At 39.3% G+C, this 26,068-nt stretch overlaps 1 protein-coding gene across 1 annotated transcript in view; it reads right to left on the reverse strand.

Moving 5' to 3' along the window:
• The window catches only part of LOC136678440 (low-density lipoprotein receptor-related protein 1B-like), a 219,109-nt gene extending 217,089 nt beyond the window's left edge, over positions 1 to 2,020 (reverse strand). The window contains exons 1-2 of the mRNA XM_066656491.1: positions 1,903 to 2,020; positions 1,576 to 1,689 (exon numbers count right to left, since the gene is read on the reverse strand). Of these exons, the coding sequence (XP_066512588.1) occupies positions 1,576 to 1,689; positions 1,903 to 2,020 (232 nt within the window). The remainder of the gene's footprint in view (positions 1 to 1,575; positions 1,690 to 1,902) is intronic.
• Positions 2,021 to 26,068: the final 24,048 nt, after the last annotated feature.

Genomic DNA, 26,068 nt, shown 5'->3' on the forward strand with positions numbered 1-26,068 from the left:
AATTGCACCTCCCAACAGTAAAAGTCCTAATGAGTATGAAATACTAAAAGCAAAAGCCCTAAAACCAGGTACCAGTGAATCCCCAAGAGTATACATCCTAAAGACTAAAAGCTCTAAAGACTGACAAGGCTGGCTCTACCAAGAGTCAAAAAATTTCAGTTCAATCACTACCAACATAAGAACTTCAAAAAAATATTACCACAAAAAAGCACTAAAACTGATATAATCTATATTTATAATAACCCTAAAATATGCATAAAGTGAATTTTTAAAAATACATTTATGCCATATTCAGAAAGCCACTGCACATAACAATCTGACATATTATCAGAGTGATACTGTCTTTTGTATATCGTCATATTTGTACTGAAAATGCCTTTGTGCAAAATGTTGTGATTCTGAACTCTGAATTTTCTATAACGGTTCAGCCTTGTGTTCTCTGAGAACTGTGGTGGGATAATGATGCCGTTCCTCTGTCAGGAATTAAAGTAAAGTGAACGAAGGGCTTTCTCAGGAGGATACACTCCATCATTCCTGTGCCGACACAGCCACCATGGCTCTTATTAACGCTCCGTGTGTGATCTGTTGTCGTTTCCCTTCAGGTTTTAGCTGGTTTTCTGTCAGATCCACTGTGTGTACATCACTGGCAGCTTGCTTGCTGCTCTCTGACCCATGTTTACCTGCTAAATATGGAACCGTTGTCCTGTCTCCTCTAAAAGAAACGAAAGCAAAGCATCAAAACATCGTGAAGCGGTGCCAAGACAGTGTTGTCACTGTGGTGGATGGCAGCCAAAGACTTTTTAACACCACAGACATCGCATCTGAGCTTTTTTAACCACTATTCTTATGGCAAAGAGCTTAGTGGATACACCAGATGTCTAAGTAAAAAATATGTGCTGATATTAACACTGTACTTCATCACACAGTGGGGAAAACTTGATGACCAGTCCTATTCCACGGACATTCCTTGGAGCACTGGGTTTATTATATGCTGAGAACATGGGAACTATAATTAAAACCTCTTATAATACTTTTCAGAATTTCCTCATTTATTTATGGTTTTAAACAATAAAAATGTATTTCAATGTGTTTCGATATGACCAGAAAAAGCCATTTTGAAACCTGTCTTCATCCTACAGAACTACACAAGCTGCTGTTTTGGTTATTGTGCCTTTTAAGGAGCAATGAATCATTTATACCACCAAAAAGTAACATTTTTTTTTATATGAAACTGCTTTGAAGTATGTTCCACAGACTGGGTCCCAAATACAGTGCCTCCCATGCTTGAAATAAGCTTAGTGCAGAAACTCTGGTTCTTCCAAGACATTAGTTGTCTGTATTACGACTGCTCCATATGCTGCAGCAGAATCACAATATATTTAACTATATATTGATACATTTATTTAACAATTTCTCTGTATTCAGACACATGTTGGATGATTAATTCTAGATACAAATGCCACTCCAACTCACCCCTAAGTTACTACATAGATCCCCCACGGCCATAACACTGTATATGTATATGGATGTTTATCAAGGGCTTATGTATGATAATGAGTGATTATAGAGACTCACAGCGACCCAGGGTTTCATCTGATGAATCAGGACAATCTGCTTCTCCATCACACAACCAACTCTCAGACACACACACTCCTCCATCAGCACAGAGAAACTCTCCATCATCACACACTGCAGAGAGAGAGAGAGAGAGAGAGAGAGAGAGAGAGAGAGAGAGAGAGAGAGAGAGAGACAGTGAGAAGGGTATTAATCAGATGTCTATGCTGCATGAACAATCTCTAATCTTCTGGGAAGACTACACTAGATGTCGGAACATTTTATAGCATTCAGCAACATAAGCATTACCAAGGACAGGTATAGATGTTGAATGATTATTTCTAGAACCTAGGTTTATCACGCTGAATGCCAGTCGGCTGCTAGTGAGGTAAAAAGCCCCCAGCTTTAGTGAATGGAGTAGTGGAACTGCAGTTGATAATGTTGGACAGGCAGGGTCTCTGTACATTCTGGCCATTCGATTATTGTTTTAAAAACAGAGAACGTGATTCGTTATCTGATATTCAATTCAGAATATAAAAATGGGGCGGCACGGTGGCACAGCAGGTAGTGTCGCAGTCACACAGCTCCAGGGGCCTGGAGGTTGTGGGTTTGATTCCCACTCCAGGTGACTGTCTGTGAGGAGTTGGTGTGTTCTCTCTGTCTCCGTGTGGGTTTCCTCTGGGTGCTCCGGTTTCCTCCCACAGTCCAAAAACACACGATGGTAGGTGGATTGGAGACTCAAAATTGTCCGTAGGTGTGAGTGTGGGAGTGAATGTGTGTGTATTGCCCTGTGATGGACTGGCGCCCCCTCCAGGGTGTATTCCCGCCTTGCACCCAATGATTCCAGGTAGGCCCAGGACCCACCGTGACCCTGAACTGGATAAGCGGTTACAGATAATGAATGAATGAATACGAAAATGGGAAAGGAACCATTATACAATTTCTTATTTAAAAACAGAAAAGACAAAAAGAGAGATTAAAACAGGAAAATGCTCCATCCGTCTGTATTCCGGGGCTGTTGTGCGGGAGACTGACTTTTTTTATTTTATTTTTTTTTAAAGCATTCAATGTTCACAGACCTGCTGTCTGTTTTAACCAGGAAAACACCATGTATGACTACACAAATTGTATAATCTATTTCCATTTTCCATTTCAAAACAAATTTTGAAGGGCCAAATGTTACATGGACCAAGCATATTGTAGGTAAGTGTGTTTGAGAGTATGTTTAACAAAAAAATCAAGAATGCTCACTTGAACACACCAAACAGAGTTCTGCTCAAAGAAAAAAAAAAACACAAAAGAAAACAAACAGAAAAGAATATGACGCATTCTCATGGGAAAGAAAGGCAAATAAAAGTTGCCACAAAAAGAGCAAAGCTGCAATGAGTTTATATATATTCCCTCTCTGAGTATATCAGGAATAACTCCAGCTCAGAGTACCTCGTTCAGTTTTAAACTCTCTCTCTCCTTCTCCCTAGGCCTAGAGAGTGAACATAAAACGAAAAGCTGATGGGTTATTTAAAGAGCCTGCCCAGTATTTCTGTAGGCTTAATCAAAACATTATATTAGGCAGAAGTACCTTCATTATTCTGTTCTATTCACAATATATTTGGCACAGCAAAATTTATAAAATGACATCTGATGCTTTTAATTTTTAGCACCACCTTTTCAGAATTACACTTTCACTGTGTAACTTCTGTGTAACTTTCTTATGTTTGACAATAGTGAGACATAACTAGAGCTGAACAATAATTCAATATCAATATACATTGCAGTATAAAATGTTTCAATAACAGTATTATTTTAAGCACATTTTTATGATTTCAATATACACTATTTACAGCATTTTCACTGACTGATATCAGCAAATGCTACTCATCGAAGGGTTCCTACATCCTAGAGTGCATCCCAAATTCACACTTGGCACTAACTCCAACATGTAAAATGTAATATATAGTATAGTTGGAACTGTCACAGTTACATGAACTGAAATATTCTCAATGTATACTTACAAGTGGTCTGTTTTTAAGTATGTTGCTGACAAACAGTTTCCACGTTTGTGCAACTTGGGTGGTAATACTCTCTAATTGTATTATGTCATCTTACTTTAGTGAATTCTAAGCTAACCTATATTGCAAATTCAGAAATTCAAACTGGGTGGTGTGTAAAAGTGCAACCAGTCACAGCTTACACAGCACAAACAGAGCAAAGAATAGAGGGCCAATGTCCAAAACCCTAAACGGGATCACCCCTAATTCAAACCAGGTTTCATATATTTTCTTCCTCTGTTTATTTAAGCAATGTGTTGATTTTCTTACAGCATGTCAAGCTCAATACTCTTGGCTTGTTTATAGTGCACTCCTATGTTCCTATGTCAACTTACACCATTTAATGCATATGGGAGAGCAGTGTAATATGAGTGGTAAAATTTGAAATTGGTTTAACTACTTCCATTGTAATTCTGCCACATTTCCCCTTATCTTGACCATAAATAAATAAAAAATAGCTCTTATCTCATTCTCTCCCACATTTTGTTAATTATTTCAAACCTGGAATCTTCCCCTGTTGTTGTAATATGACCGTTTATAATTACAATGTTTGCTTGTTGCGTTTAAAAGCCTGTTTAGTAGGTTAACTGTCCGCTAGCCTGTCCTTATCAAACTCTGGCTGCTGCCCTAATCCACCTAGGCCCTATAAAGTTCACTAGCTACATGAGTTACAAAACCTTGGTTTATTCACCCAAATGCAGTGCAACATGTTCAGTGTGAGATTGTGTACTCATGACTGCTTCCCAAACATCTTTCTGTTAGACACATCTTAATTATCTAGGTACAGGAGTCAGCAGTGTAAGACTTGTGTATTACACTTTGTATGGGTATGGACAGATGGAACGCAGTCTGAGCAAGTAATCTTAGTCTGAAGTTCAGAAGCGGCATGAATACGGCAAAAATTCTCTTAGTCAGTTAAAATGTTTCTCACAGGCATATCACAAGAACAAGTACTTGAAGTACAAGCTTCAAGCGGTAACTGGTTTAAGAATAGAATCAGCCATTAACAGTACAATACCTACTAAAAAGCTGTGCCATCTTGAAAAACTGGGCCATTACTTTGCTGTCAATCAAGCCATGGGGTCCAGCCCACACACACACACACACACACACATATATATATATATATATATATATATATATATATATATATATATATATATATTAGGGCTGGGCAATTAATTGAAAATCAACAGTCAGTACTTCTAATCAATATAACCTTGTCTGTATCAACTATATAGATTTTTTTTTTTTTCTGTTATGTTCCCACTGTGTGTTCATGTACTGTCCCTTTAAAACCACGCTACCAAGCTGTAGTCATGTGGTTCTGCCTCTATCTGCCACATGGAAGCAAACGAAACGCAGAGGCTGAACAAATGACTTAAGCAGCTTGTACCAAAGAAAAACCCAGAGTCTGTGGTTTGGACGTGCTGTGTTTTGACTATAATTAAGACGACACTGAACAAAAAGAAGTCAAATGTAAATGCTGAGAAAAAACAGATTCAGCGACTGAGCACAATCACACACCAAATATAAACAGTGCTCAGAAAACAAGAGAGGAACAAGCTCCCAGCAACATTACAATAAACATCCCAGCTTTAACACTGGAGCATATTTACAGTACAAGCCTCGTCACTGAACTCTGAGGGTCAAAAATACAAAAACAAAATAATCCTTCATTAATTGTAATCATGGTAAAATGCCCAGCACTAATATATATATATATATATATATATATGTATATATTCCCTAGTTAAAATGAGAGGTTTTTTAAGAGACACGGAATGGCTGGATCTAAAGTGCTTGTAGAGTCAGTAGGTTCTTACACATACAAAAAGACAAAAGATTCTAGAAAAAGGCACATCACAGTAATTAATTTTCCAAAACTGAGAGACAGGGAGAAGTTCTAATCCAGAGTTCTGTACAGAGAGTTGTGACTCTAGTCCTATAATGAGACAAAGTGGTGATTTGATCTATACAGAGACAAAAGGTTCAAGTATATTAAGAAGGTTCTAGACAGAACCAAAAATTGTAGACTGAGACAGAATGGACATACAGTTCTAGAATGTACTTGCTGGACTGGAGACAGACTGAAGAAGTGGGGTACTGAACACAGACAGAAGGTTCGGATCCAGAGAGTGGAGAGTAAATAACAGGCATTCTAATGCAGAGATAGAACCAGAAAAAAAGGTTATAGACAGATGTACTGCTATGTTCTATAGCAGAGTCCTGAGAATTGTAATAGGTGTGAGAGTTATGACTCAGCGAGAGTTAAATCTATTCATCGCTCCCCCGTTGAGAACTTGAACAGAGCATGAAAACTGTCGTCTTTAGAACTGTTCCTGATATCAGCCATCAGTACAAACCCTAAATCAGTGTTAGAGACAGCAGGAGGTCTGGAAATCCTTTCAGAGAACCAGGAAAAACTGAGCCCTAACAGAACCATAAATACACGCCACTATGACAAGCTCACAATCTTAAAGAGGGGGGCGGGGGAAGAAAGGAGAGAGAACAGACAAAACATCATCATCTGGCAGAAAGAAAGAAAGACAGGGAAGGAAGAGAGGAAAAAGAATGATGGAGGAATAAAGAGAGAGAGAGAGAGAGAGAGAGACAGAGAGAGAGAAAGAGAGAGAGAGAGACAGACAGAGAGAGAGAGACAGAGAAAGAGAAATGTAAAGGTAAATAAGGAAAAAGAGAGAGAGAGTTTGACATTGCTTTTAATGTATTAAGCGAGCATAGATACTAATCCACATTTCACAAATTAACATGACCCCATTCAGTCCTATCCATTTCACCTAACATCCATACATCCTGTTAATGACTTGTTCATGAAAGGAAAAACATCACACACACCCCAAGTCCTCTGTTTTCTACACAGCACAGTGCTTCAGCAATACATGCCATATTCTGAAACAACATCAGGACATTAAAGGAACACTAGGCAGAATTACAGCCTCAAAATCATTAGCCTATAATAGGGAGAATAACGCCTCTATGTTTGCTACTCTGTGCACAGCACTGCAGAAACCACACTGTGTATCATTGGGAGGAGGCTAGGAAAACAGACGTGATAGCCTACTTCTGTCCCCTAAACAAATGTATGCAGTGTGCTAGTTTGAAGTTATAGCCCTGTGTATTACCCACTCCTTTAGGTCTCCTGTCCTCTTAGGGAATGCCGGTTTGTATAAGACCCTCCAGCTAAACCCGGCTGTGCTCTGATCTCTTAGCAGTTCTTGCCTATGACGCGGACTTATCTCTCCCAAGGCCCTCAGGTTCGTCACCTTCACACACACTGCTTATGTGAGAACGTTCCCTTCGGCCTACTTGAATAGGCCCTGGCTCAGAGAAGAAAGGGTCAGCAGGGTGCTCCTGTTCTCCTGCCAACCTCTGTGGGCAGCCGTCACTCACAGTAAAGGAAACAATGGGGCATCAACTCCTTGTGGCAGCTGTAGTAGCTCCTGCACCTGCTGGGACAAAGCTTGCGGCACATCATTTAGGAAATATCCAAAAATCCGTTGCATGTTAAAGCTCGTTTGATGGGCAAGGAGCTGATCTCTTTCCTACCCTGTGCCATTTGAGATTCGCAAGTAATAATAAATATATATTTTTTTAAATATATAACATTCTTTAAAAAGCAATATTCATGATTTTACTTAAAAAATATTTTTATTTATGTATTTATTTAGTTTTTCACAAATTTCTCACCATTTGCCAGCTCTCCAGTCTGTCTGCATGCTCAGAACCGGTCTAATATGTTTACGAAGCGGCAGTGTCAGTAAATAACATAGTAAAAAAATAAATAAATAAGTGTCTCAGTATGATGTTAGGCTTTCTCCCTCTATCTCTGCTCATGGCAGAGAAAAGGCATCTGGAGTTTGTTAGACAACAGGGAGAACCCCAAACGTTGAAAAGCATGAACCGAGATGAGGGTATTGCTCTATTACTGCTCCATATGTGGGTAATATTGACTTATTTTTGTTGTTTCCGATTGCTTAAGGTGGAAATGACTCTAAAATTTGGGAGAGGGCTAACTACATACATTTAAACACAGAACAAAACTGCTACAAACTAAACAACGTGAGTGACAAGTGAGTTTCTGTGGTAATTCAAACAGTGAATATAAACTTTCAGACAAGTTCAACTTCAGTCGCATACTAACAACAGTGTTTTTTTTCCTCAAACATACAGCTTCACCTTAACATATGCAGAGCTTCTGAATATAAACAAGAGAGAAAAGCACTTCTCCTGAATATTCAATGTTGCCTTTAAGAAGCTGAAGTGCTAACAAGAATAATACACAGACCAAATATTACATATCAAAGGACCAACAAGAATCAAGTAATACAGTGAATACAAAACAGCACAAATAGTAGTGAGAGTAGATAGTGACCAGTGAGCAGCACCAAACCACAGGGTTAAAATAGACTCCCAAAAATTAAGACACAGTCAGCAGTGTCAGCAGTCTGCTAGCCCCATTCAATAGCAATGGTGACTTGCTCCCCCTGGCCGATATCAGCAGCAACTAGGCAATGAGGACCTGCTCTCCGGCCCACACCAGCCACAGCAAGACCCTTACCCAAAATACTTATTATTATTATTAACTTAAGATTAAATATATTTGCCAAGTTTACTTCATGCATACAGCCTTGTGTCTTAAGACACACACTGCTGTCTTGGTCTATGAGGCCTTGCTATCCCTCATGTGTAAGTAAAGTAAGTAAAGTAACCGCCACCTTTAGCCAGTCCTGACCTGATTTGAAGCCGGCCACGAGCCCTTTCTGGATCTGTGAAAGCAAGCCAGGAGATGTGTTCCACCCAGCAAGGCCACAGTCTGTAGATCCACAGGGTGGATGCTGTTATGTTGTTATCAGCTCCTTTGCCCAGTAGAACATTTGCAACAGCAGCCACTTCCTTCGCACCAGTCTCTCAGTAATGAGTGTCAGGGCACCCTCTCACTATCTCTGCTCAGCCCAGGTGAATCTTTAGCACTCTGAGACCAGTTTTTCCCCCACTGGAAGCCTGTGGGCTCAGTGCTTCTCTAAGGTTCTCCCCTATTACCTTGGTTCACACTCTTTCTATGAAATCCTCCAGCTCCTGTACATCCACTCTGTCATTCACCAACACGGATGCAGCAATGCTTATTGACCCCTTTATAATCTTTATATATATATTTATTGCATATCAAACAGAGTGGAGGCTCTGCAGAAAGGCAATACAACTAGCTCAGTATTGTAAAAAATAATAAACTTAACACAAGTAGCAAGGAAATGTGTGTTTGGTTGGTTTGTTTCTCATAACAATGCTTCTTGGCAATAAATCTTATACCGTTGGAAAGCCTGTTAATTCCTCTTTTAAAATGGTGAAACATTTGTAAGGAACATGCATTTGTGGGATGAGCAGTAGAGCAGAGTATGTGGGTTGCGGCCATGTAAAAAAAGGACCTTGTTTTAAGTGTAGGAGAAGTGTAAGTGGATCATGGTGTTGGGAAAGCCGAGGAGGCGAACAGAGCTTGGAGGAAGGTATCGATTTGGACAGTCCCATGGACCACTGGTTAGCACTAGCAGCAGCTCACCAGCGGAGAGTGTGATTAGCTCATCTTCTACACGCTGTCTGCAGCCAGAGCTGGGGTCCCGCTGGTCGGCGGGCTTCTCCGGGTCTGACAATAGAGGATGTACGACATGTGGGTCCTACGCTGCACATGACTTTTTAAGAGCGGCTTCTTGGGCCTAGGCAAGGCTCACTCATTCACAGCCCTGCACCCACACACACTCAGCCTCCACCACCTGATGTGCATTTTTCAAACACTGAGAGAGGGCTGAGTTCCACTCAATTTAAGGGTTTACGTACGCTTTAATGCACTTTGGTTTAACAGTGTTAAAAAGCTAGACGTGATGGACACGATCAAAGGCTTTCCGAGGTCAAGGGAGATTAGACTGGAATCAGTGGGCAGTCTCTGACAGTTCCATCATATCATCATATCAGAGAGAGAGACAGAGAGAGAGAGACAGAGAAAGAGAGAGAGAGAGAGAGAGATAGAGAGAGAGAGAGAGAGAGAGAGAGAGAGACAGAGAGAGAGACAGACAGAGAGAGAGAGAGACAGACAGAGCGAGAGAGAGACAGACAGACAGAGAGAGAGAGAGAGAGAGAGAGAGAGAGAGAGATTGTTTACTATTTTCAGCTGAACTGCATGTGTGCTGCCTGACATCTGAGAGACTTTAATAACACTTTAATTAGAGTTTTTCCCCCTTTATAATTATTCCAATTAACCATTTATGAAAATATTCTATGGGTTCACACATCTACGGCAAACCCATTAATCACTGACCACTGACATCATACTGACCCCGTCATCTCTCTATCTCACTTGCTTTCTCCGTCTCCACCTCCATGTTCTTTTATAATCATCCTTATTCTCTGTCCCTACTAGGGATGAGTATCCACATTTTTCATAACGTAATACCGTCTCAAAATATTATCTCGGTATACAGTATTACTGAAATATACTGAAATACTGTGTATTACCGACACGTGTTGACAATATAAACCCGTATCTGGGAGAGGGCAAATTTCTACAACTGAGTTTTAGGGCCACAGCATGAATAAGCGAAAAAGTCAGAATTCTGAGAATATTCTCAGATTAATTCTGAGAAAAATCTCTGAATATTTTGGAGAATAATCTGCACGTATAATAATAATTTGCTGCACGTATAATGGGGCAGACACAGTGTAATTGTGGAATGCAGTGTGTTGCTTAAGTCATACAATGGTATAGATTTCAGGAATAAACACTCAGTTCTGTTCCACACAGAAGACACACCACACACAGAGCCTGGTTTTAAGATATCGTCCACATTTTTAAATACCATGGTACATGGTAGTATTGTTGTACCGCCCAACCCTAATCCCTACCACTCTTTTGGATGTATCCCTGTCTCTCTCACTTTCCCTCTTTCACACTTCTCTCTCTCCCTCTTTCTGTGTACTTTTACTCTCTTCCCATCTTTGTTCCATCTTTCTCTGCTCTCCTGCTCTCTTCCCCTGTTGTCTTACTCCCTCCTTCTCTCATTCCTATCTCTATCGTTCTTTCACAATCTTTATTCTCTTTCCCTGTGATTACCTGCTCGGCAAATATCTCTTTACTATTTTCTTTTCTGTTCCAAACTTACAAACTCATTGTTTTCCTCTCTGTATACTTTTCTCTCTCTTTTGTCCTCTGATTTTCTTTTCCCGTGGTTTTCACACTCTCTCTATATATATTGGTACCTTTCCTTTGTTCCTCTCTCTCTCTCTCTCTCTCTCTCTCTCTCTCTGTCTCTATTGGTGAGTGTGTGTGTGTGTGTCTCTGTGTGTGTGTTTGGGTTTATTCGGCCATTTCGCTGCAGGTGAAATTCACTAATCAGTTCAGGCCCCCTGTGCGTGCGCACACACACACACACACACACACACACGCACACACACACACACACACACATCCCATTAACACACATCACATCACCTTCAAAAATTCACAAAACTAACTTTAGGATTTGTTTTCCTGCGGAGAAGCCATGTGTGTGAATAAAATAATGACCCTTTGTTTGGTCTGGAATGGTCTATTCTTTTGTTTTAAAAGGCTCTGGAGCCTCACTCGCCACTTTATTAGAAACAACTCTCTTCCACTTACTGACCACTTCATTACAAACACCCACTTCTTATTCCAGTAACCGACCACTGTACTTCTTTTCACATGCTACTTTATTAGAAACAGACCATAACTATCAGCTGAGGGAATAAAATAAGTATATTAAATTCCAGAGGGATTTATGCCAAATTCCAAGGTAAATCGTGTGTTCATGTCTTTAGCTACATTTATGTTTAGCAGAGAGTCCCATGGGAGTTAAATGCAGAAGGGAAGCCTGGGATTATTTTTCCTTCTTGGAATCAGAACCCAGGGCACGTTAGAAGCTTGTTCCAAACAGCGTCTTTCGCAGGAAGTTCACTAATGTAATAACCCCCACGGAGCCAGCATTGAATAAATGTACCCAAGCAGATGTAAATGTAAGTTTGGAAGTGTGTTTTATTCAGCTTCACACTGACACTCAGTCTTCACTGTGAAAATAATGTGGTGTCAACAAATGCAGCTAAAACATGTCATGAACACCTCATATGTATATTTTATATTCTTTTTTTTTTTTTTTTGCAGTGACAGTGACGTGGTGGTGTGCTGCGCTGGTACGAGCCGATCAGACACAGCAGAGCTGCTGGAGATTTAAACCTTTCAGTTTCACTGATGAAGCTGTCTCTGAATTTGTATCTACAAGGTGAACCAGCAAGGTAGGAGTTAAGAGTGAGTGGATGCTGTTTTTAAAAACTCCTATATCACTGCTGTGTCTGATCCACTTGTACAATATTTCTATCTATATATTTACATGTTTATATTAAATATACATATTTTATTCTCTTTAGCGTGAATGGAGGCAATACAAAAAAAGTTTAAGATAAAGATCTTTTTTACTCTGAAAATGACAATAAAACTCTTGAATATTAAATGTAGCAGTCAAACGTTTGGACACAACAATCTGTGGGATTTGCTTTAACAAATTAACACTTTTTGTGAATTGTGAATATTACACATACAGCATTATGCAGTTTATTTAAAATGAAATGAAAAATGAGACCAAGGATTAACACAGGTGAATGGTTTTTGTACTACGCTTCGTTTGCGATAAGATTTTAGTTCTAGTTCTAGAGTTTAGTTTTAGTTTTCAGACAGAGGTGTGTTGTATTCCCTTGTGTGCCCCTTGTAGTTACCACAAACCATTTGGTTTTATCAGAATCTTAAAGTACACTGAAAAAGATTTAGATCGGCCAGTGAAGTATCAATAATAATCATTTGCCATCAGTAGATTTCAGTAATATTATTTCCTGCAACAAAGAATAAACATGTACTGTATTTGGGTATGAAGAAACACCAGAATCCTAACTTCTATCATCTTTTAATATATTAATAAGGCTGATGTTAAATGTTGGCCAATGCTGTATCAGAAAACCAACAGAAAGCACTGCAAAACCAAGCATGTGCATAATAATGAAATAATTCTGTCTTTATTTTGTAACCATTTCATCCTGATGTAGGATCACATTGGGTTTGACCTAATCTGGAATCATTCTATGCAATTCTATGCAAGACAGGAACACACCCTGGACATGGCGGCAGTCCACTGCAGGGCATCACACACTCACACCTGTGGACAATTTCACATTACAACTCCACCTACAAACATGTGTTTTTGGACTGTGAGAGGAAACCGGAGCACATCCACGCATACACCGCACGCTTTTCTGAGCATGAAAAAGCAGAGCAAAGTTTCTGTAAACAAGGAAAGTGCTTGTAAATGTTAATATCAAGAGAAAAGCAGCAGTGTACCATATCGTTCTGCTTTAATAAACCTCGTTCCCTGTCTTACACACACTGTGGCCACACACCAGCAAGTGTGAGGAGTGTGTGGTGTGTGTTAACGTCTGACGGATAGAAGCCGGGGGAACTGGGTAAAGCACAGGAGGAGTAAGATGCTGAATTTTAAGCCGTGATGAATTATTCATGTTTCTTAGTGGGAGAAATTACACTGGGAGGGTTCAGACTCTGGGTGAAAGAATGTATATGTATAAGCATGTACAGGCGCATGGCAAATTAAAGGGAAAAACTTGAAAAAAATGACTGATTAAACGCTTCCAGACATTGATGTATGATACAGTGCCTATTTCTCTGTGCTTCCCTAGTAATAATGTGATCTCTAAATGTATTTTCTGCATTGTTTTTGGTCAGAAATAATCTTAAACCACGTCATTTTTATCAATGCTTCAATTACACAAGATAATCGATTGTTAATGATTTGAATTGTCGTCTGAAAAGCTAACTCCATACATGCAGTGTTTTATACCAATATAGGAAGCACAGAACATACAACAATAAAGGATAACTACTTTGGTAGTCATAGGAAACACAAAAAATCCAACAATAAATTAAGCCTTGTGCAACCTTTAAACAGTGATAAGAAAAAGAGTGCATCCAACAATAAAGGAAGCCTCCTAATAGAGATGGGCTATTGACTGATGATTGATTCATTGAAATCAACATTCAGAAATTTTTATCAAAGTTATCTTGCCTATATCAATTAGTATATTTTTCTTTAAACCCTGTTCATACTTTTTTTTTTAATTATTATTCTGTTAGTAGGTCGTCCACTGTGTGTTCATGTACAGATCCATTAAAGGCATACTACTATGCATGATTCTGCCTCATCCAATCTTGCACACGAAAGCAACATGGAAGAAAACTAAAACACAGTGTCCAACCGAGCAAATCGAGCAGCTTGTGCCAAAGAAAACAGCTGTTTTGACATTAGTGAAAATGACACTAGACATAAAAAAGTCAAATGTACACAGACAAAAAAACAAAAACGTTACAGCAACAAAAGTGGAAAGCACTTGAAGCACAATCACATCACCAAATTTGAACAGTGTATGGTTAAAAATAAATAAATAAATAATTTGCTCCCAGCAACATTACAAGAAAATAAAATGTTAATCATGAAATCGAGCTGTGGTCATAGCACCCAGCACTATCTCCAGCTGCTTTAATACAATGATAGGAAACACAGTCTATAAAGGAATTATAATAACAGCAGCCTGCCTCCTACAAACTTTATACATCGATAGAAAACACAGTGCATCCAACAATAAAGGAGGTGGTCACACTTTTGCCCAGTTTCAGGTTTTCCTGCTCTGTGCCTTATCCGAGTTTTCTTCTTAGCTGTCATGTGTTCCTATAGCACATGGCTCTGTTTTGTTTTCCCTAGTTCCCTAGTTTCTGAGCTCCCTAAATCCATAGTTCTACACAGTAGTTCTTCATATCTGTAGCTTTCTAGTTCTATAATTACAGTAGGTCCTAATAGTTCCTTATTCCCAAAGTTCCCAAGTCCTTACACTGTAAAAAATGTCTGTGAATTTTACGGTGGAAAACTGTAAAACCATGACAGTAAATGACTGTAAACTCTAAAAAGGTTGAAAACAGTTTCTGTAACAGTGAAATACCGTAAATACTTTTATCAGCCAAAATACAATTTATTACATCTTTTTACTGTAAAATATACATTATTTCACTCTTAAACACACAAACCATTAGGGACGATACAAGTGTCCAAGGACTGGGAGGAGCTGAGACTCATTAGGGAGCTCCCAGCATGCTTTGTTTCTCCATATTTTCTGTGATTTTCAGAGTTTCTTTGTTTTTTTCTGTCTTTGAGACTTACTGATTTTGGGTTGCATTGGGGTGATCACTGTGTGTATTTGTGTTTCTGTGCATATTATGACATGTGTTAGTCAAGAAAGTTCACCATCAGCCTGTGTTCCGCGTGTGGCACCCAGATACTGAACATTTCTTTAGTCCTTTCAGCAATATCTCCTTTTAAGGGCTGAATACAGGATGCAGTTTGGCTGTATCTAAATATGGCTATATCTCAGTCTCCTTTCTCTAATTTGTCACACAATTTACATGTTCATTCTATAGCAAAACAATGTTTCTTTGTTATTTTTATGTAAATACCATGTTTTTTTACAGTGTATATCTGTTTTTTAACAGAAATGTACTGTAAACAAAACAGTCCTTAAATGTAAAATTTATGATTGCCAAAAACGTGACCGTATATTTTACGGTGAAATTCTGGCAACCACAGCAATTTTACCGTAAATTTTACAGATTTTTTTTACAGTGTAGATTTCTACTTCTACAGTTCCACAGTTCCTCGATTTTTGTTTTGTCCTTGTCTCCAACTTGTCTTTAGTGTTCCCACCTATGCCTCCTTTGTAGTCCTGCCCTCTCATTGTCCTTCCCAGGTGTTTCTTTCCAGTTTTCTTTTGTTTGTTTGTTTGTTTTTTGTGTCCAGCTTGTCCAGCAGTTTATTTTCTGATTATATGTGGCATTTGGTTTAGCTTTTGTTTTAATAAATTGCTTGATTTTATGTCCGCCTCCTCATCACTTTGCACAACTGTGACAGGAGGCTTTGTGTATTATTGCACAGTGATATGAAACGGAGAGCTTTACCTTATGCTTCTACTGGCCATTTTTGGAAACACATATTTTACACATACAAACTGGTGGATTAAATTAGCACTGAGCCAATACATGTTGGTGCAAGGGTTCTACAGATAAGTAATACAGCATTGAAGGGAAGTGAATGGAGTTTTTGTGGTGTGTAAATCTTCAGTGTCATCCTCGTCTTTTATTAAGGAGCCTCTTCACCAGCTCAGCTGCTTCCTTTGGGGCTGCTGTAGAGCCATTTCTGTGAGAATTTACCGTCAACTTCAGGCTAAAGATCACAGCTGTTTGGAGACACCAAATAAATTAAGACTTTCTGGGACGCTGAAGTGGCAGTGGATTTGTTTAGGCGTCAAATAAAACCAAATAAGGTATAACAGATGGAACAGAGAGAATATAGAGGGAATGGATTTCATGCGTGGTGTCAGAAAGGCTGTGAAAGCAGAACTGTCTCTATTGGCTGAATCGGTTTAGACAACCCCCATCCAAACACACACAAAAATGTAGTCCCTGCTTTAAGTGAGAAATGGCAGGATACAAAACCAGCCAGATGTCTCTCTCCTCAGAGTCCATCCTCCTCAAGGAGAGAGGTGAAAAAAGGTGAGAAACATTGTTCTTTTAAGTTGGCAGATGGGTCCTGCTGAAAAACGAAATCAAACCAAATCAATAAAACCACAGTTTTGTTCAGTTTGACTTTTCCATCACGGATGCTTTGTAAAATCTTTTGTGGTCTGAATTGCTTTAATTAGCCTTGCATAATCAAGACTTTAACAGATGAGAAAGAAGTGCAAAAACGTTCTCTTCACTTATCCAGGCGTCTCACACCTCTACTTAAAAAACAGAGCACTGCAGTTAATGACGGGAAATGCACCCCAAGGATTCTGGCCACACCTTCTGTTTATTAGCCCCCTGCCCATTTTAGGTTCTAGCTTGCTCTTTAGGTTCTAGCTCCCTGGTTCCTTAGTTCCTTAGTGGAGGGACTGTAAGTGGTTTAGTTATTCACTCTTCCATTATTGCCTAATTACTTACCTCATTATTTCCCTGGTTCTCTGTTTGTTTTTCTATTAGGTCCTCGATCCTTTAGTTCCTTGCTTCTTAATTTTTTAATCTCCACTAGTTCTATTTGCAGTACATAGATCCACAGTTCTTTAGTTCCTTACATGCTTGTTTCATAGATCATTTCTTCCCTAATTCTACATTTACAATGGTCCCTAAATGTTTAAGTCCCTGGCTTTTAAGTTCCCTAGTTTTCTAGCTCCTTAAATACATAGTTTTGCACACTACTTCTTCAGGTATTTAGCTTTCTAGTTCTATAATTACAGTACGCCTTAATTTATATATCCTTATTTCCACAGTTCCCAAGTCCCTAGATTTCTAGTTCTACAGTTCCACAGTTCCCTACTTTTAGTCCCTTCATTCCCAGCACCATCAGAAATAAAGGTACAACAGAGGTACGTTATCGGGCACTATAGGTACAAACATCTTACATCATTGTACAGTATTGGTAGCTAAATCTGTTTTTGGAAGTCTTTCTCTCTATCTCCCTCTCTCTCTCATTGTGTGTGTGTGTGTGTGTGTGTGTGTGTGCGTGCACATGTCTGTGTGCTTTCCAGGACGGGTGAAGAATACACGTCTATGTAAACTAAAGAAAAGAAGTGATTATGCTTTAGTGATTTTATTTTTCAGCTTTGCTTTTTTACAGAGAAGCATTAGAAAATGAATGCAGAGTCTATTAGAGAAATCTGAAAGACAGAAATGACACTGCAGGCACTGATACAGCTGCAGTAGACTGAAAGCCGACAGAGCTACAGATGTGTTTGAGGAAGAAAAGAAGAAAAAAGGAGAATTTAGGAGATTTATAACTGACATTTCCAGCTCTGAATATGAAAAATATTTTCTCACCCTCACTCTCTTTCTCCCCCTCATATATATATATACCCCCACATACAGAAATAGTGCAAATGTTGTTGTCAAGACTAAACCTTCTTTGAAGGTGCCAGCTAACATTTAGTCTCGAAATCTCATGATGAATGGACTGTTTGAATGGTCCAAACATGGAACAAAAATTCTGTTCCATTATCTTCCATTGTCATATCTTCTGCTGTGAGGTTCCCCTTTTGGAGATACAAAGTTTTATCTTGACAGAGGCAATATGTTGTTGCTGGCAGGGTATCTACATTTACACACACACATCCATTTTTCATTCCTTTTTCATTCCAGATTTTTTTTTTCTGTGACAGCTGATTTAAAGTTTCACATTTATAAGGAGTGTATGTCCACACAGTGTGTACAATCCCCACAGAGAAGCACTGACCAATAGAGTGAGATGCTCTGGAGCAGAACCCATGCCTTAGACCTTTTAGACCAATGACACATTTCCATTGCACAGTACCTACTCTATTTGACTCGGCTCAGCTCTCTGACTGGTAACTTTTCCATTAGCGCAGCTGTTTGGAGATTTCACAAACAGCTAGTTTTTCCTGGAATACAAAAGAACTGGGTTCCAAGTACCCGGTACCTAATTTCCTTAAAAGAAAAGCAGAAAAGCTGAGTAGAGTCAAGTAGAGTAGAGTAGGTACCATGCAGTGGAAAAGCGCCACTAGAAGGTGCCCAGAACGCTATGAGTCCCCCAGTATTGTGCTGTGGAACAGTGGAACTGTATTTTCTGGAGCAATAAAGCTCCATCCAATATTGTAATGGTGTTTGTGTTCCAGGACTAATCTTTTAGCATCAGTACCTGCTCTCTCCAGTGTTTATTTGGCTGAGTGCCATCAAATCTTCACATGTTCATATGTTCCAACATACTATAAAGCCAAGCCAGATGAGTAGAGACTATTAGTTTCAAATGCCTGTGTCTTTTGTTGTAACTGCAAAGTTCTCTCACATTTATCTTCAAATTTAGCTCCCAGGTCACCTTGGAATTTTAATGAAAGTCACGGCTTGAAAAAAGATACAGAAACCAGTTCATCTTCATCCCTATCAGACTGTATTTCAGCTCAAATCAACGTTTCAACGTCACAATCAGAGCCAGAGCAAACCTTTTACAGAAGCAAGAATGATTAACTTTAATGATTGAACTTAAAGTGCTACCCTGGTCATTTTTAAAACCCCTAAAAATTATTTGTCCATCAAAATGACATATTTAGATGTTTTTCCCAAGAAAAATAATCACGTAACACCTTAAGGTGAGTTAGATTTAACTACACTTCAAGTTAGTATGTGCAGATATATGAAAATTCAATTAGTCCTCGCCAATATCTCCACCCACCTCTCCACCTCTTGCCTGCAGCTTGGTAAGGTAACAGGATTAGGTTCTCAGGTCTACGATTTCAGAAACACTGGTTGTCTGAATCCACCCTTTTGAGACCATTAAGAACATTGCAGTTTCAAAATGACCAGATGACCATTTTTTGCCAGACATGTTATATTTTTGGACCTGAAAAATGCATCCGGCTGGGATTTCTAAATCGGCCAAAAATATCTGTAATTTTGCTGTCTGCAGTCTTTTCCCCATCCCAGTTCTTGCCATTAGCCCTGAATACCTCCTTGAAGTGTGCATTATGAACATGCAAATGTTTGATGACGTTGTTTTAGGTGACGATAAAGGGCATGAGTGTTCTAGGGGTCAGGGAACTGAGAGTATATAGAATTGGGACACACTTAGCTTATCACTACAACTTAGTAGTGGACGGCTGGACTCAACATCACAGTGTTTTACTAGAATCTAAGACACAGAAATGTGTTGAAAGTTGTTAAGGTAATTTCCCATAGTCTCTTATTCATGTGTGGAGGTGTTTGTCTGACCCATGAGCCTGTCATTTTCTGCTGCATATTTAACAAAACTGAAAGTCATCTCATCTGTCCGGATAACGAGTCAAACAAATGGACATAACTGATCGTTACTAACATTCTGACAAGTTCATTTTCACAGTTTATTGTTTAACTTTACTTTGATAACTTTTAACATAAACTTTACATGAAAACAGGTAATATCTCCAGTTTATTTAAACCAGAACACCAGAGAGTAAAGAACGAGCTGTGAATTTCATACAGTACTGTTTTATCTGTCAGATCTTTATATGAAATATAAGCATTTTTGCATAAATATCAGGACCCCAGCGATGCCCTGATAATTTGTTAAGTATATATTACTCCTGGTTGACAAAATATGGTGCTTGATTTTGGTAACGTTAAAAAACATCACTATTAAAATGTAATCATGCTTTCTTTGAGTCCTTTGAATGTCATACAATTCAATACAGTGTTTCAGCTTTGTAGTTTGACATGGACAGGAAAGCAAAAAGGTTTTCCATGATCAGAAACTTGTCAGGAACTAACAATTTTTTTAACAGTTATAAATTTGTCATTGTCGTTTAGGCCCAAATGTTGAATGGTAAAGAGTATCAGTTAATGCATTACAGTTCAACAACATAGTAGGTCCCTCAATCCTTCTCCAAGTGTGTTCTTTTTTAAAAAACAAAATATGGCCACCATAGCTCTGCCATGCATTTGACTACTTCACTCAAGATACATCTTCTTCCAATTAAAAAAAAAACAGACATATTAACAGGGTTAAACACCCGTTTCTAATTGGAAAAGGTCTTTAACAACATTGTTTATTTCAAACTGATGCTTTCAAAATGTTTCAAAAGAGTTGGGACAGAAGACCCCTGTGCTTCATATACTTTCTCATATAATTAAGAATATTTATTATTTGTTTGGAGACTGATGGTTGCAAATGATCCAGTTTAAAATCTGAATTCAAGTTTTCAGCTGCACAGAATCCTCATCATTGTTAGATTTGCAAATCATTTAAACAAATAAAAGCTAGGGCAATAGAAGTTAAATGATCCCCCAAATGACCGCATGTTTATGTTTTGGACATATTCAGACCCCTGTAAAGGGATAAATATGAAGGAGATGCCACCTTTACTATGTAGTTAAAAGGATATTGACTTTGCACTTCACTTTAAGCAGATAATCGATGCCCACCATCCCACCAACCCAACCAATAAGAAGCTCAGCTGAGAATGGGGTCAAAACACAGGCTTAAAAACCATGACACTCCACTCACAGGATTATTTACACTTCGGTCACGAGAGAGTGACTTTAATTCATCTCCGTTTTTCCCTTATGCTGTGATAAATAGTGTAAACACTCAGAGGACACTTTATTAGAAATATTTATCCTTCTATTAAAGATGATATCAATTAAAAAATAAAGTCATTTTCAGTAGAATAATCCAGTCTGGTGTTTCCAATAAAGTGCCCAGCAAGTAGAGGTACAGGGGGTTTGTTTCTCATAAAATGCCTAGTAAAGTGGAAGCAAAAAATAGTTTTAGAAACAGTACTATTTACTGAAAATTCAAGCATTATTGCACTTTAGCTCAGCAGTCACAAATGAAGTGCTAAATAAACAGTAAAAGTACTCAAGACCAATTCCTGAGGGGGATGCCAAAGTGCTGTTGTTTTAAGGCTTAGAGGTAGTATAACCAGTAATAAAAGAAATGGCATTAGATACTATACACTATACATGGACATACTGGCGTGATCTCATCTAACAGGTTTTTAACTGAGATCCATAATGAAGAGAAACATCAGAAAAAGCTGGTAGCTTTTCTTTAATGACCTGGTATACTGAGGATAAGGATCTGAGAGCAAGCCCAAAAAAATTGCAAACTGCAACTACCAATATTTCTGTGAGTAACTTCAATGAAAAAACCCAATACCATTTAAAATACTCAGACCTGGCCACTCTTCTAATGGTAATGAAGACTGTAGAGCAAACTACCATGCGGCATATGAAGGGGGTACAATCCTTCAAAACATAAAAATGAAATTCTAGCATCTGTGTTTAGCACATATTTTGCTATTCATATTGCTATTTATTATTTAAAATTATATTTATGTTTACAATAATTACTGGGCTGCACGGTGGTGCAGCAGGTTAGTTTCGCAGTCACACAGCTCCAGGGACCTAGAGGTTGTGGGTTAGAGTCCCACTCCGAATGACTGTCTGTGTGGAATTTGCTGTGTTCTCCCTGTGTCCGTGTGGGTTTCCTCCAGGTGCTCTGGTTTCCTCCCATGGTCCAAAAAACACACATTGGTAGGTGAAATAGCGACTCAAAAAGTGTCCGTAGGTGTGAATATGTGAGTGTGTGTGTCATCCTGTGAAGGACTGGTGCCCCCTCCAGGGTGTATTCCCACCTTGCGCCCAGTGATTCCGGGTAGGCTCTGGACCCACTGCAACCCTGAACTGGATAAGCGCTTACAGATACTGAATGAATAAATGAATGAATAATTAATGTGTTTTCCATCCACCCCCAGTAGTAAAACTGAAAGAACTGCCTTCCAGTAGGCAGCACTGTGGGATGCAACAGCTAATGTCTCTGCCAAACAGTTTCAGGGTTTTGGGGTTCTGGGTTTGGCCTTGGGTCACTGTTTGTGAGGAATTTGGTTGATACCTTGTCTTTCTGGGTTTCCACTCACAATCCAAAATCACATGTTGGTATGTGAAGTGGCTATGTGACACTGTCCACAGGTATGAGTGTGTGCATGTTATGCAATGGACCTGCAATGGACAGATCCAATGCTTCTGGGTAGGCCTCTGACACAACAATCAGTATAAGTGGTCAGGGATTCCTTAGAACCACAATGATGTTGTTTCCAATATAATGGCCACTTAGCAGAAGCAGAATGTAGGTATTTCTAATAAAGTGCCAGTGTATTACACCTTGCGACAGAACATTGTACCTTCTACAGAGTGGCCACTATATTAGAAACACTCATTCATTCATTCATTGTATGTAATTGCTTATCCACTTCAGGGTTCATCTCACCCACAAGGTAGGTGTTTGTAATAATATGTCCTCTTTGTGGAAGCACCAGGCAGGGGTGTTCAGTAAAGTGGCCAGTGGCATTAGCCTCTAATCTTCTGTAGATATTTATTCAAACTGGATAAAGAAATGTATAAAAGGGCTCCATTTGTTTTAATGTAGGCATTAAGTAGAGGGTTTCCTCTTTACACTCTGCTTAACTGGAGCTGTCATAACAAACTGTGGCTCACGATAATGACGCGGATAAAAAGCCTCCTCAAACACTCGCTGCTTCCAAGCTCTCATCCGGCTCCAGGAGTGCAGGGTCAGAGCAGGGGTTAGGTTCTGCTGGAGAGAGAGCGCTAATGCACCGGCACACACTTAACTGCACACAGAAAGGGAGGTGGACGCTTAAATAAAGCTTGTAATGACACTCTCAAGTGTTCTGGGCGAAGTGTGTGAGCGCATTATCTCCCAGCTCTTTATTGGCCTAATTAAAACAGCGAGGACGTGGAGGTCAGTCTGCTTTAAAGGCAAAGCCCATCGCAGAAGTGACACTGCAATAGTCATAGATTTACGCTTATTGAATAGATTTACATGTATATATTTTCCAATCAAAACCATCATTAACAGAAGTTTAACAAAAAATTACACAAAGTGACAATTTATATGTGATATTTACAGGTTCCAATCAAAAAATATGTAGCTCCACCTCAAAAGTTCAGTCTTAGAAGTTTTGCATAGAAGTCACATGGTTGTTTTGAGTTTCAGATTCTCTCCTGATTTTAATGCTTTCTTGAGTTTCACTTTTGGAAAGAGTTAGCATTCAATCACTGTGGTGTTACCAAAGTCTGGTGCTTATGTTGCAGCATTCCTACAAAGATGTGAGAGCAATAAACAACTGAACAATCACTGAGGTCAGGTACTGTATTTGGATGACAAACACTGAAGTACTGAATGAACCCCAACTCCTCCCAAATGTACAGGTTGTTTTCAGTCACGTAATTCCGACGACCTGCAAAATCCAGATGGAAGGAAAGAGGTGCAAAACAGAATGGATGAGGCTGAGGTTAGGAGCCTGTACTGTGCTGGCTTAGATTATATAACATGAGAAGCATAGAAACAGAAAAGAGCAACGTAAGTTAGAATTTATGTTTCATATTTCAATTTCAATTTTAATTGAAGTTATGTAATAACACAATTTTGGGAGTAGGATCATTCCCAAATTCCTCCCCTCAGCCCTATGTACAGGTGCTGGTCATAAAATTAGAATATTGTGAAAAGTTTGATTTATTTCAGTAATACCCCTCAAAATGTGAAACTTTGATGATTATAACTGACAACTAATGAAAACCCCAAATTCAGTATCTCAGAAAATTAGAATATTATTTAAGACCAATACAAAAAAAGGATTTTTAGAAACACAGACCAACTGAAAATTATGAACATGAAAATATGAGCATGTACAGCACTCAATACTTAGTTTAGGCTCCTTTTGCCTGAATTACTGCAGCAATGCAGCGTGGCATGGAGTTGATCAGTCTGTGGCACTGCTCAGGTGGTATAAGAGCCCAGGTTGCTCTGATAGTAGCCTTCAGCTCTTATGCATTGTTGAGTCTGGCGTATTGCATCTTCGTCTTCACAATAACCCAAAGATTTTCTATGGGGTTATGGTCAGGCGAGTTTGCTGGTCAATTAAAAACAGGGATACCATGGTCCTTAAACCAGGCGAAACGCCTTTAGCCAAGGCAAGACACTTCTGACACTGTCTCTTGTTCAAGAGTGGCTGGACACAAGGAATGCAACAGCTGAAACCCTTGTCTTGCATACGTCTCTCCGTGGTGGTTCTTAAAGCACTGACTCCAGCTGCAGTCCAGCCTTTGTGAATTTCCTCCACATTTTTGAATGGGTTTTGTTTCACAATCCTCTCCAGGGTGTGGTTATTGCTTGTACACGTCTTTCTACTACATCTTTTCCTTCCTTTCACTTTTCTATTAATGTGCTTGGACACAGAGCTCTTTGAACAGCTAGCCTCTTTAGCAATGACCTTTTGTGTCTTGCCGTGCTTGTATAAGGTGTCAATGGTCGTCTTTTGGACAACTGTCAAGTCAGCAGTCTTGCCTACAGAACTAGACTGAGAGACCGTTTAAAGGCCTTTGCAGGGGTTTTGAGTTAATTAGCTGATTAGAGTGTGGCACCAGGTGTCTTCAATAATGAACCTTTTCAAAATATTGTAATTTTCTGAGATACTGAATTTGGGGTTTTCATTAGTTGTCAGTTATAATCATCAAATTAAAAGAAATAAACATTTGAAATATATCAGTCCATGTGTAATGAATGAGTATAATATACAAGTTTCACTTTTTGAATGGAATTACTGAAATAAATCATTCATTCATTCATTCATTCATTATCTGTAACCGCTTATCCAGTTCAGGGTTGCGGTGGGTCCAGAGCCTACCTGGAATCATTGGGCGCAAGGCGGGAATACACCCTGGAGGGGGTGCCAGTCCTTCAAAGGGCAACACACACACACACACACATTCACTCACACACTCACATCTACGGACACTTTTTGAGTCGCCAATCCACCTACCAACGGGTGTTTCTGGACTGTGGGAGGAAACCGGAGCACCCGGAGGAAACCCACGCAAACACAGGGAGAACACACCAACTCCTCACAGACAGTCACCCGGAGCGGGAATCGAACCCACAACCTCCAGGTCCCTGGAGCTGTGTGACTGCGACACTAACTGCTGCGCCACCATGAAATAAATCAACTTTTTTCTAATTTCATGACCAGCGCCTGTATACCTTCCCAACTCACATCATTTCCATGTCAGACCAACCCACCTCCGCTCATCTCCCCCTTTTATTTTGCATTCATAGGTTCAGCTTCACACACATTCCAAAGACTCCCTGAACTCCTTCCCGAAAATATTATCTGAGTTCACCTCCCCGTTTCATCCTTCTCAGGCGTGGTCTTCTCCGGACATCCTTTATCTCAAGAACACTAATGAAAGCTCATAACAGTATTGAGACATAAAAAGCTGGGTCTGTCTCGGTACCAAGGTATACAATACTCTTCTTATAGACCACACAATGAAAATGGCTTTCCATTTCCACCTTAAATGGTGCAATAGGTACACACTGACACCTGCTACAACATGAGAAGTAAGCATTATGTTTTACACTGTGGTGTTGGTGCTGTGGTGGTGCTGTGTGAGCTGGTGATAGATTTAAAACAACATCTACAAGAAACTAAACTCAAATAAGAGGTTTCAGTCCCATAAGCCATTTTTCTGTAAAATTCTTGCATTTCCTCTGTCATGAACAGAGGTGATACAACCTCTTCCTGATCTACCAGTTGAAATGATTCTGAGTGTCCATAAACGACACAAATCACAGGCTTTCTGATAGAGCTCCATGTGTATAAAATCACTTCCTGCCCTCCATCTGCAATTCACACAGTGATGTGACGTCATCTGCAAACAACATATTGGAAGGAGCTCAATTACTTCAGAGAATGCTGTTCCACTGCTTTACAGCACAATGCTGAGGAGCTTTATTCTC

Source organism: Hoplias malabaricus, chromosome Y (assembly GCF_029633855.1).
Source record: "Hoplias malabaricus isolate fHopMal1 chromosome Y, fHopMal1.hap1, whole genome shotgun sequence".
In the NCBI taxonomy this organism is placed as follows: domain Eukaryota; kingdom Metazoa; phylum Chordata; class Actinopteri; order Characiformes; family Erythrinidae; genus Hoplias; species Hoplias malabaricus.